Source organism: Lithobates pipiens, unplaced genomic scaffold (assembly GCF_037356315.1).
Source record: "Lithobates pipiens isolate NorthernLeopardFrog02 unplaced genomic scaffold, aLitPip1_a1.2 Scaffold_23, whole genome shotgun sequence".
Lineage (NCBI taxonomy): Eukaryota > Metazoa > Chordata > Amphibia > Anura > Ranidae > Lithobates > Lithobates pipiens.
In genome coordinates, this window is record NW_027507785.1 from 212,040,920 (window position 1) to 212,054,282 (window position 13,363).

General features: G+C 39.2%; 1 protein-coding gene across 2 annotated transcripts in view; it reads left to right on the forward strand.

Moving 5' to 3' along the window:
- OLFM3 (olfactomedin 3) overlaps nt 1-13,363 on the forward strand; it is a 398,230-nt gene that overhangs the window by 374,415 nt on the left and 10,452 nt on the right. For both annotated transcript variants that reach the window (XM_077452803.1, XM_077452802.1), the window contains exon 5: nt 12,034-12,140. In XM_077452803.1, the coding sequence (XP_077308929.1) occupies nt 12,034-12,140 (107 nt within the window). The remainder of the gene's footprint in view (nt 1-12,033; nt 12,141-13,363) is intronic.

The window sequence follows — 13,363 nt, forward strand, 5'->3', positions numbered from 1 at the left end:
CCCCAGCAACAATAGATCCCCTAGCAGCTAGCATCAATAGCCCCGCAACCCTAGTCATTACATGCATTCAGTGCGGAAAGTGCCGGAACTGCGTTCCCCCTCGTTCCCACTGAAAAAAAGCCCTGATTTGATTACATATGCAGCTTGAGTTGTATTCTTAATGAAATTTCTTCTGTAATGGAGTATAAATGATATATGGTCTACTATGTATTCAATATTATCTGTTACAATGTTAATGCCTTCACTTCTATTTACTGCTATCGTTACTTGCACATCTCTTGGATACTGAATGTGCGCAATATACTCAGAAAGGCCAAATATTACCCTCACTTATTTCTGCTTACTCAGATGAGGTAAGTAGAAGTTACTAATATGTCTAAATCATCTCTTCAAAACAGATTGGGTGTGATTTCTTTCTCTCCATATAAAGACTGCTGGATGGACCTTACTTTTGAGCCCTTCTAATTGTCTGACAATTTATCTCTGTGGACTGGTACCTTTTTGGAGCAGAGCTTGTGCAATTGACAATAGCATTTTCATTTTTAACAGGCCAGACAGTTTTGTTTTCCTCTACACGCCTAGTAACGTATGCTGTAAAAATATGCCATCTAGGGGCAATTTAGAATATTTCTGCTGAAATAGACACTGAACCTCTATCGCTCCTCTAAATCTGCCCTGCAAGGCTGACTACAGTAGAAGGTCAAAATTTTAAGAACTGGTATAAATTGGCAGAACATATAACACATTTCTATTTTGAAAGGTATCAGCTGAGACACATTTGAGTCTTTAAGTTCTTTTCTCTAATGACTGTGAAAACTGATGAATTATACGTTCATTTATTACAAAGATTGTAATTTAACATACACTTAATATATACAGGACCTTTATTTTTATTATGTATTACATGGCATATTGGATCAGTTTTCTCAACAGTAATGCATAGAAACCTAAATATGGAAATCATTTGGGGCTGATTTACTTAACGTATAACTAAGGGAAACATTTCTTTTTTAGTTTTGCATAGAGTGGAAGTGGATTAGAACACCTTTCAGGTTTTTATTGTTGCCTGTGCCCCTATTAGATTCCCCATCTCTATTTTCATTGAAAGTGAAAGTAAAAGAAAATCCCACATTTTGGATTGTCACCAGAAAAGTAATATAGGGGACATCTTCCAATGGGGACACAGATAGAAAAAAAATAAAAAAAGAACTGGCAGGGGTTATAACCCTGCCTTACTCTATCCAAAATGGAGAAAAAAGTTTTGCATATAGTTATACTTTAACCTACCTGGCGGTAATCCCGTGTCTGGCTTGGGTTGGGATTTTACTGACAGAAGCGATAACCCCGAGCCAGACTCGGGATCGCACCGCTGGATGCAGGGAGGACACAGGGAGAGTTACTTACCTTGTCCCCTGGATCCAGCGATGTCCTCCGTGCTGTGTGAGTGAGCTGTCCTCCGCTTGATTCACAGTGCCGAATGCCGCCGAGCTCCGTTCCCTGCGATGTTACGGTGCACGGGAGCGGAGAACGGCGCCAAATTAAAAAAAGTAAAAAACACAAAACACACACAGCACTGTAATCTTACAGATTACAGTACTGTATTACAAAATTACACACCCCCTTTGTCCCTAGTGGTCTGTCCAGTGCCCTGCATGCACTTTTATATTATAAATACTGTTTTTTCTGCCTGGAATTTGGAGACTGCCCATAGCAACCAAAAAGTGTCCCTTTTTCAGTGTTTTAGGATTTGATTACATTATTGAATAATTTTTATTATTCTTTATTATATTATAAACTTTATCATACCCGGGATGTCTGCTAGACTCTGGCTTGAACAGATTTAAGAGAGTTATCCCTAAGAATTACAGGACTACAATATAATACGCCAAATTTCCATGCAAAATAATTGTACCGCTTTCAGCACCTAAAACCAGAATGAATCATACCACCAGGGAGGTTAAGGCAAATAGACCGTGCACTTTGCAAGTTGCTCCAGAGCTTAGTGCATTAAGTAAAGCTTCACTTTAATAAGAATACCCAATCACATTCAAGGAAAAAAAAAACATTTTTGCTTGCATGTGATTGAATGATGGAAGTCCCCCTCATTTACTATGAATATACAAGCATATACATTATTTGCTTCAAAAAACCTCCCAATCACTCCAAACATAATACAATGTACATGCATAGCACAATGGTTGAATCCCTTGTTAGAACATATGTCATATGTAGTAGAGATACGCTACTTTTTCAAAATTATTTTCAGAGATAGCTACCAAACAGCAAGTTCCCGCTAGAACCATTGATCTTTTTAGCTATCTATCAGGGATAATTCTTCCAAGTAACCACTAATATATCATAGATAAATTTGATTTGCATCATCACAGAGTGGTACTGTGGATACGAGGGATAAGTAACTATATGCCACGTCCTGATATATTATATTGGAAAATAAATTTTGGATGATGGACTGTATAGGCACAACACTAAATACATAGTTTTGTAAAAAAAAAGTATATAAATGTATTATTTACAGAAACATATATAACAATTAGGAAAAAAATGTTTTGCCTATCCATGATTGAAACATACAACACAGCACCTACGTATCAAAGAGACTAGAATACTTAGTAGTGAGAAACCTACTAATACATATATATATATATATATATTTATATGAAAGATAACTTACATTACTGTAGTCATAAAAGTAAAGGACAAAGTCCACGGTGCAGCCAGAGATGTAGGGATATCTCATCAAATTCCCAGCTAGTCTGTATATATGAAGAGATTTTTAGGGATATTTAATAGGTATTGATAAGGGCAGCAATGTATGCATTGTTAATCCTGTCACTGTAATAATCTCTAAATAGGGGCAAGTGCTAGCTAACCTGTGGAATAACGATCACACAGAAAACTTATGGCGATTGAGAGTCAATTCCATAGCCAGAAAGGAAAAAAAAATCAGGATATTTTGGAAAACTTTTATGACAATTCTGGAAATGCAAGGGTCCCCCACTATTTATACATCTCCATTATTCATCAGTTTTTGTTTCCATGTAGAACCTCTTTGGACAGGTATAAAGCAAACATTGAGGCAATTGATCAGAAATGTCTTTGATCAACAAACACAATCCCCTTAAATAGTTCCTTCTCGAGCTAGCACATACCATCGCAGCCACAAAGCATGGTGAAAAGTAGCTGTATGAGATGCCAAAATGGGCATCCCTTTGTATGCCTGTCCCGGTCGTGACGTCAGTGCGGCGCAGCCGGAAATGGCGCACAGCGACCCGGCCATAAGCCTTTTCCTTTGAGGCTAGTAGTTGCTTCATAATCAGACACAGTATGTATAGAAAAGAAAAAAAGGAGAAACAAGAGGAAAATAACTGGGAAAACTATCAATTTATGGTCTACCTAGGTCTTAATTGCATACATGGCCATTAACCAAGAAAGAGATTACAGCCGCGAATTATAAAATATATAATAGATTCTTATAATGGAATTATCCATCATGGATCTATAAAAAGGGTTTGTACGACTGAGTCTCATTAATGCCAGGGGCATGAGTGGCATCTAATTGTTCGATCCATAGGGTTTCTTTTTGCAGAATGATTTAATCCAAATTTTCCCCTTAGGGGTTTTTTGTACTACAGCTAAAGCAATAAAGGAGACACATGACGTGTCAAACCTATGATATCAATCTAGGTGTCTGCTTACCGGAGTAAGCATCTTGCCATTACTTCAATAGTAGACATGATGTAAATAGTGAAAATAGGCCTTCGCGCTACTAATCCAAAAACTATAAACAGTGTAAAAATACCTCTTCAATAAATCAATGTGAAAACACAATATGGAAAATATAAATAAATGATTAAAAATGTGCACATGCAAACATAAGTGCAAGAAATGCAGCTGAACCTGATAGTGTACACAAACTACCCAGCAAGATTACAGTGAATAAATAGTCCTGCGCAAATCTACCAAAAGAGTCCTTTAAAAGTGCTAAGTGCTAGTGAAAAATAGAAAATATAATATATCTAAAAAATATATATGTAGAGCAAAAATTTTAAAAGTCCATATAATGTAGTAAACAGGCACAAATGATGAAAGAATGGTGGATGAAAGCAGTAATAAAATCCCAGGATTATAGGCTCTCAGAACTCTCACCTCACAATACAAGAAACAGGCACATCGGAAAGAAACTGGCCAACTCCACTCCTTGTCTCCAGCCACCAGGGGACATGATGTGTTGCCAGAATTGTTGGGCCGTTATACCAACATACAAAACCCTGCATATACAAGACAATAGAAAATAGACATCCAGCTGTGTGCTGCAATCTGCCCTAAATTTAGGACAGAATTGTTCCCCATTAGGAAGGGTGAACCTGGTACCAGGGCAGACCCATGAGCAAAAGTTGCAGTTCCCACATTTGAGGATGCCAATACCATGGAGATGGGGATTGCAGCGTAATGGCTAGATACCAACCTATCACGTAGGGAATTAGCTCGTCTAAACATTAGTTCGGGTCTCAAACCCACATGTTTCTTCACAATTGGATCCTGATGCAATAGATGCCAATGGTTAACAAGTATGTTTCGAACCTCAAGATGTTGTAAAAATCGTGTCACTATCTTTAACCACATGCCGACCAGCGCACAACAATGTACGTCGGCACAGTGGCACGGCTGGACAAATAGGCATACAGGTATGTCCCCTTTGAATCGCAGCATTGTGGGCCCACCTTGTACACCATGACCATGTGCGTGGGTCTCACGGACTCGATTTCCACCGGGGGCCCATGATTGTGTCACGGAGCAGCAGAACGGGGCATTTCCCTGTTCTGCCTAGTGACATAACGGCGATCTACTGCCCCCTGTCATCGGGAGCAGTGATCGCTGTCATGTCATTGGTAGCTCACCCCCCCACAGTTAGAATCACCCCTAAGACACACTTAACCCCTTGATTGCCCCCTAGTGTTTAACCCCATCCCTGCCCGTGTCATTTACACATTAATCAGTGCATTTTTATAGCACTGATCACTGTATACATGACAATGGTCCCAAAATAGTGTCAGATGTGTCCGCTATAATGTTGCAGTCATGATAAAAATCGCAGCTCACTGCTATTACTAATAAAAAAATAATAATAATAAAAATGCCATAAATCTGTCCCCTGTATTTTGTAGATGCTATAACTTTTGCATAAACCAATAAATATACAGGCACCCCACTTTTAAGTACACAATGGGATTTATTTACTAAAGCTGGAAAGTGCAAAATCAGGCTCACTTCTGCATAGAAACCAATGAGTTTCCAGGTTTATTACCAGAGCTTAATTGAACAAGCTGGGGTTAGAAGCTCATTGGTTTCTATGCAGAAGTGAGCCTGATTTTGCACTTTCCAGCTTTAGTAAATAAACCTCATTGTGTACTTAAAAGTGGGGTATGCCTATACACTTATTGAATTTTTTTTTACCAAAAATATGTAGAAGAATACATATCAGTCTAAACTGAGAAAGACATTTGTTTTGTTTTTAATTTTTTGGGGGTATTTATTATAGCAAAAAGTAAAAACGATTGCCTTTTTTTGTCAAAATTGTCGCTCTTTTTTTGTTTATAGAGCTTTATATTGATCAAATACCACCAAAAGAAAGGTCGATTCTCTATTTGTGGGAAAAAGGACGTCAATTTTGTTTGGGTGCAATGTCGCATGACCGCGCAATTGTCAGTTAAAGTGACACAGTGCCGTATCGCGAAAAATGCTCTGGTCAGGAAGGGGGTAAATCCTTCCAGGGCTGAAGTGGTCAATGTAGATTTCTATTCAGGTTTTTGATTTTTGTTTTGATAAAGCAGAGTGTTTTTTGTCTGTGACAAGGTCTTGTTAAAGGCTTTGCGCAAAAGTGATTTGCTGTAGCCTCTACCCAGGAGGCGTTTAATAGATTGGCTTTGGATTTAAAATCAGCTAGGTTAGTATAGTTGTGACGGAGTCTGATATATTGCACGTAAGGGATACTACGGATTAATGCTGATAAGTGTGTGCTGGCTGCATGCAGCAGGGTATTTACAGCAGTCTCCTTACAGAAAAGACTGGTTGCTAGGCAGCCATCCTGATCCTTGAAAATTGTTAAATCCAAAAACGTGATTTTTTGGATGTCAGAATTAACCGTAAACCTGAGTTTGAATGAGTTGTGATTTAATGCCTCCAAAAAGTCAGTTAATTGGTCTTGTGTGTCAGTCCAGATAAGGAAAATATTGTTGATGTATAGCATCAAACACAGCACTTGCTCAGTAAATATATATAAGAAAATACAGATTGGCGTATGCTGGGGCACAACATGTGCCCATGGCAACTACCTGTACCTGGAGGTAGTGGGAACCTTTTAATGCCAAATTAGTTGTGGGTAAGAACAAAATATAAGAGGGTCAAAATGAATTTGTGATATTTCCATTGTGTATGCGGTTCTTCATAAAGGAAGGTACAAACCATTCCGATGCCCTGCTCGTGAGAGATGCTTGAATAAAGGGCCTCTACATCCAATGTCACAAGCAGGGTGCTGGGATGGACCACCATTCCTTCAATCTGTTTCAAAAGGTCAAGTGTATCCTTTGTGTAGGATGTTAAATGAGTTATATTCAGACAGAATTAATGGGTCTACTGGCGTTCTTGGTTAATGAACCGATACCCGATATTATTGGTCTGCCAGGGGGTGACACATGGTTTTTATGCACCTTGGGTAGTGCGTAGAACGCTGCCTCCCTAGGGTGTCTATTGTTAAGGTAGTCATAAATATCCTGATCAATCAAACCCTTTTGGTGAGCATTATTGATAATGGTTAAATACTGTCTTAAACGCTGGAATACGCGATGGGGGAATTTTCCGGTACCAATCTTTGTTGGGCAATGTGTTGAACCACATGCTTTCATAGTTCTGTTTGGTCATCAAAACAATATTGCCACCCTTGTCTGAAGCCTTAATCACTAAATCAGGGTGATTGTTTAGTTTCAAAATGGCAAGGGTTAGATTACTGCATTTTGGAATGAACTGCATACGTTTGATGTCACTCACTACACCTACCAAAAAAGTCCAAATAAAAGAGTTCGTAGAGAGATCAGGAAATCTTTGAGATTTGTACTTAAATTTATTAGAGACTGGGGGTGCAATAACTACCGGTACCTGCAATGCAGGTTGTGTGCTAGTATTTGTAGGATCAATGGTGTCGTGATTTTCCTCCAAGAGTAGCATCAAGTCAAGGAGGGCTCCACAGTCCTCCATTGTATAGTGCTTAATGCTCTCAGAAAGTTCACACTCCTGTTTTGCTCTCACACTATCTTGGTCGAACATGTGTCTGTAAGGTTAGGTTTCTTGCAAACAAATATATATCTTTAATCAGTTCATATTTGCCCAAGTAGATGATAAACAAAGAGGTTTTGAAATTTGGTCTGAGCTTTTGTTCATCATCTACTTGGGCAAATATGAACTGATTAAAGATATATATTTGCATCAAGAGCTTGATGCAAAAATTGATAGGGTGTGAGATTAAGTATGTTAAGTTCTATGTTTGGGGTGTATTGGGCCCTGGCATGTGAAAATTTGGGGACGATAAGCCTAGTTGGGCTAGAAGGGGATCCAGGGTGTTTTGTTTGGTAAACATCTGCACCTGAGATACTGGCAGAAACTTCAGAAGCAGCTGGGTGTTAGGTATAGGCATCTGAGATGGTGTATTTAGTGCCATTAAACTAGGAGGCAGTGGGGTTGAAAGATTAGGCAAGTAGCCTTGTGTTACAGCAGATATCAGAGATGTATTGGAATTATGAGATTGTACATTCAGTATTTGGACAGCCTGATGGGCCAAGGGTCCCATATATTTGGCTTGTGAACTATTCCCACTATCAGTACAAGATGTGGCTCCCATTATTTAAGTGTGATTACTAAAAGTATTATCAATATCAGAGGGGCTTTTTTTGAGTAGGGTGTATAGTACCCACCACCATGGTTCCCCTTACATGATCCTGGGTTAGTATTGGATGATGTGGGTGCTCCTCTTCTATTGAATGGCTGTGAAGAAAGAACAGAGACAGAAAAATCTGACTCCATATCGTCCTCAGTAAATCCAAAATCATTACCAGTATGTTTGATCCTAGAGCTATTTTTAGGGCCTCTCCCTTGATGGGGGTTTTGCCATCTGTATGCAAAGCCTTTCATAAAGCCCATTCTATCTTTAGACATTTTGTTTTGTTTTTTGAAAATGATAGCCTTACTGATCTTAGTAATATAATCCTTGACTTCCTGACACCGTTTGGTGTATTGGGTGTGATCTTTAATTGTATCATTAGTAAATTGTAACATAGGGATATCTTAGTCCAAGCTGTTTAGCTCTGCTTGATACTGAATAATAAGTAATTTCATTAGCCCAATGCTACATTGCGTTAGATTTTTTTCCCAGGATTTCTTAAATTCCTGGGTATGGTTCTGGAAAGAAGGATATAACTGAACCCGCAGCCCAATTGGGCTGATATTTTCAAGTATATATTGCTGTTCTATAAAATCAACATGCCAGTGTAAATTGGATTTCTTTTTGAGTAATCTCTTCATTTTAGCCATATTTTGGTCGATATGTATTTCAGGCCCCGTATCAGCATTCACATTTGTTTGAATCTCGTTCATATAGCCCATCCTGGATGTTCCTACAAAGTCCATAATCATTAACCGTTGTATTTTCCACAAAAAAAAAGAAAAAGATTTTTAAATTCCAATTGGGAAAAGAATAGGAAGGATAGTATAGAAAAGAAAACAAGAAAAAGAAGAAGGGGGAGGAGGAAAGAGAATGGGGGAGGGGGTACGGGAAAAGGGAGAGGGCAAAAGGGCTTTATATCTGTCCAAATACATTCTACATGGGAACAAAAACTGATTAATAATGAAGATGTATTAATATTGGGGAACCCCCTCGCATTTCCAGAATTGTCATAAAAGTTTTCCAAAATATCCTGAATGGTTTATTTTCCTTTCTGGCTATGGAATTGACTCTCACTCACCATAAGTTTTTTTTGTGTGATCGTTATTCCACAGATAAGCTAGCACTTGTCCCTATTTAGAGATTATTACAGTGACAGGATTAACATTGCATACATTGCTGCCCTTATCAGTACCTATTATACATCCCTAAAAATCTCTTCATATATACAGACTAGCTGAGAATAAATTGGATGAGATATCCCTACATCACTGGCTGCGCTGTGGACTTTGTCCTTTGTTTACTTTTTTGACTACAGTAATGTAAGCTATCTTTCTTACACACACACACACACACACACACACATACACACACACACACACACACACATATATATATATATATATATATATATATATATATATATATATATATATATACAGAGTGTCAGGTTACATATACACTTCCTGATATAGATAAAAATATTCCAATGTTATACCTGTTCCCATAGTCCCATTGTCCTTCTGTGGGCTTATACCTGTGGTACTTGGTACAATGTGGTCCGGGGAAGTTGAGCAGCAAATGCATACCACTAATGTATCATTGTATTAACAATATTGTGTATTATGATTATATGTTAGAAACATATTTGTGATTTTCTATTCATAGAATATGCCCCAAGCTCCTGAAGAAGCGTTTTTGAGTGTGCATAACATTTAGAGCTGAGCTGAACCACGACACACCTCTTTCCTATTTAACACTTTTGCATCAATGCTCGGAGAGTTCCCTTTGGGTTTCTCACTACTAAGTATTCTAGTCTCTATGATACATAGGTGGTGTGTGGTACGTTTTAAGGCACAATCGCAATCACAATCGTGGATAGTCAAAAATTTTTTTTTTTTTTTAATTGTTTCATACGTTTCTGTAAATAATACATTTATATACTTTTTTTACAAAATTATGTAGTTAGTGTTGTGCCTATAAAGTCCATCATCCACTAATGCATAATGAGTTGTAGATATAGTCATTTTTAGCAGGGTTTCCTGAGACTGGAAAAATATTTCAAGGGTTACTCTGTGTTGAAAAGGTTAAGAAAGGCTACTTGAAAGTGTAAGGCCGCGTACACACGCGCGGACTGTTGGCCCAACTTTGTCCGTCCAACAGTTTGAGCGAACAGTCCGCTCAAACTTAGCATGGACGGACATGGCCACACACGACGGACGAACAGTTTGCTGAAACCGTGCGCGATGACGTGAACGGCACGTACGACGGGACGAAAAATACGACGTCCTATACACTGCATTATAGCTTTCGGCGTGAAAATCCTTTCTGAGCATGCACGAGACTTAGTTGGCCGAACAAGCCTACACACGAGCGAACAGTCCGCTGAAACAAGGTTTCAGCGGACAGTTTTTCGGAATTTCCGTAAGACCTTGTCCGTCCAACTGTCCGCTGAAACTGTCCGCTGAAGCCCCACACACGAGCGGACTGTCCGCCCAAACACTGTTCAGCGGACAAAGTTGGGCCAACAGTCCGCGCGTGTGTACGCGGCCTTAAGGCAAAACTTCCTTTTTTATTTTGGGTAGAGTAATGGAGGGTTAGAACCCCTGTCAGTTTTTTTGTGTCCCTTTGGGGAGATTTACCTTTACTTTCTGTCCCACAGCCAAAACAGGAAGTGAGAGGAAATCCCGGAAAATTTAGGGAATCCCTTGGGGTCCCCCAGGTCAGCAAAGCTAGTATCTCCATTGGAAAATGTGACCTCTATTACTTTTCTGTGTACATCACAAAATTTGTGATTTTCTTTTAATTTCACTTTGGTAAACCGGACAAACAGAGAGGGTGACTCTCCCTAGTTGGGGCACAGACAACAATAAAAACCTAATAGTTGTTCTAATACCTCACCACCCTAGCCAAAATACTGTAAATGCAAAATATCTTTATAATGGTCAAGTATTGAATGTAAATAGTTTAAAAAATTACCCCCAGACACAAATACTCTTCTTCTACCAATAAAAAAAAAAAACAATGTTGTAGAACAATGATATTTATATATGTGTGTGATTTTATTATACTAGTTTCATTCAATATTTGACATCTATAAATATATTTTGTATTTACTTAATTTAACTTAGTTGTTTTTGATACAACAAGTGTGTCCTGTGAAAGCAGCTTCCCTTTGTATTCCAGTCACCTTTTTTTTTGCATTGATACACATGCTGCAGGGAGCGCGCTGACTAAGGCCGCGTACACACGGGCGGACTGTTCGCCCAACCTTGTCCGCTGAACAGTGTTTGGGCGGACAGTCCGCTCGTGTGTGGGGCTTCAGCGGACAGTTTCAGCGGACAGTTGGACGAACAAGGTCTTACGGAAATTCCGAAAAACTGTCCGCTGAAACAAGGTTTCAGCGGACTGTTCGCTCGTGTGTAGGCTTGTTCGGCCAACTAAGTCTCGCGCATGCTCAGAAAGGATTTCCACGTCGGAAGGTTGCATTGCAGTGTATTGGACGTCGAAATTTTCGATCCGTCGTGCGTGCCGAAACGTCATCGCGCACGGTTTCAGCAAACTGTTCGTCCGTCGTGTGTGGCCATGTCCGTCCATGCTAAGTTTGAGCGGACTGTTTGCCGAAACTGTTGGACGGACAAAGTTGGGCGAACAGTCCGCGCGTGTGTACGCGGCCTTAGTGAGTTGGCATATTTCTGTGGTTTGTACCATTTTACTTCTTTATTAGCAATAAAAACGGACAGTAGTCCTAATTCTCATTAATTGTATCCATTCCACTGGATATCCCATGAGAAAAAAATCTGACTGTTGTCATGAAATAAATACTGCATATTTAGCAAAAATACTGACTGCAGTATTTTAGAAGTGTTTTCTGTGAATGCCAAACAATTTTTTGAAAAACGATATGTGGTATTTTACCACATAACTTAAAGCAGTAGATACCATTTTGTGAATGCAGCCCCATTATCCTGTATATACATTTTTTGAGAAATTTGTGGGTAAATAAGAAAAAAAAGTTTTATTTATTCCCTGTAATGTAATGTAATGATAACCATAGCCAATATTTTTCATAATTTTTTTAGCTTGTGGAAGACTGATGAAGATTACAGGTCCTATTACAATAAAGGCATCTGGGCCAAGGTTTGGAGCATGGATGACAGATCCTATAGCATCAGAGAAAAATAATCGCGTATGTATTGTCATAATTTGTATAAAATACAATAAAACAATGCTTTAGGTAATTGCTGTATAAATAATGAGGATATCAAAAATAACAATATTAATAAACGCAACAGCAAAATATATATTTTTAAAGTTGTAGTAGGCTTCTAATCAGTTCCTATAGCAGTTTACTTTTTTTCTATGGTGCAGTTAGAGAATGAAGTTACCGTATAGTCCAGGAATTCAGTTATCTACAGCAGAGGCTTTGTTAGAGTCCTAAATGACCATAGACACCCCTGGGCACAAGTGCTATTCCAATATGTCTGTGCTTGATTTGCTGGCAGTTCAGACTAAAAGACCAAAAATTTGCAACAGTTCCTTCTCCTGCCACACATCCCCCCCCCCCCCCCCCGTATTTCTTTTTCCTCCCCATCTTTCATATTTAACTGAGACACAAGTCTCTCCTGGAGTATCTTGTCAACAGGGAGAATCACATTGTCCGTAGTTGTTACTCTTTTCCTGTGCTAGATTTCTAATATGCTCTCCCCTGCCTCTCAATATGCATTACCCCCTTTCCAGGAGTGAGAACTTCGATGCCTTCCTTTCCTTCGATTTCTCCCTCTTCCTCGTTCTACAACACCTCTTTTCAAGTTATTTACCCTCATCTAATGTTCAGTTACCTAAGAAAGTACCACACATTTGATGCTGTGTTACCTATCACTTGTTACTTACTCCATTATGTCTGTTATGACATCTATTTGTAACCTTAAAGTGATTGTAAAGGCAGAGGGTTCTATGCATTAAGATAAAAAGCCTTCTGTGTGTAGCAGCCCTTCTAATACTGACCTGAGCCCCATCTAGATCTGGCGATGTTGCAGGAGTGTCTCAGCTGCCCGGGACTCCCCTCCTCATTGGCTGAGACAGCAGAGCAGCGCCATTGGCTCCCGCTGCTGTCAGTCAAAGTCAGTGAGCCAATGATAAGAGAAAGAGAGCAAAGTCAAATGATGGCTCCATGTCTGAATGGACACACAGAGCTGTGTCTTAGCTCTGGTGCCCCCATATTAAGCTGCTTGCTGTGGGGGCACTCAACAGAAAGGAGAGGCCAGGAGAGCCAAAAAGGGACCCGAGAAGAGGAGGATCTGTGCAGCTCTGTGCAAAACCACTACACAGGGCAGGTAAGTATGGCATGTTTGTTATTTTTAACAGAAAAAAAGGAGACTTTAAAATCACTCATTGTGTCTGACATGGATT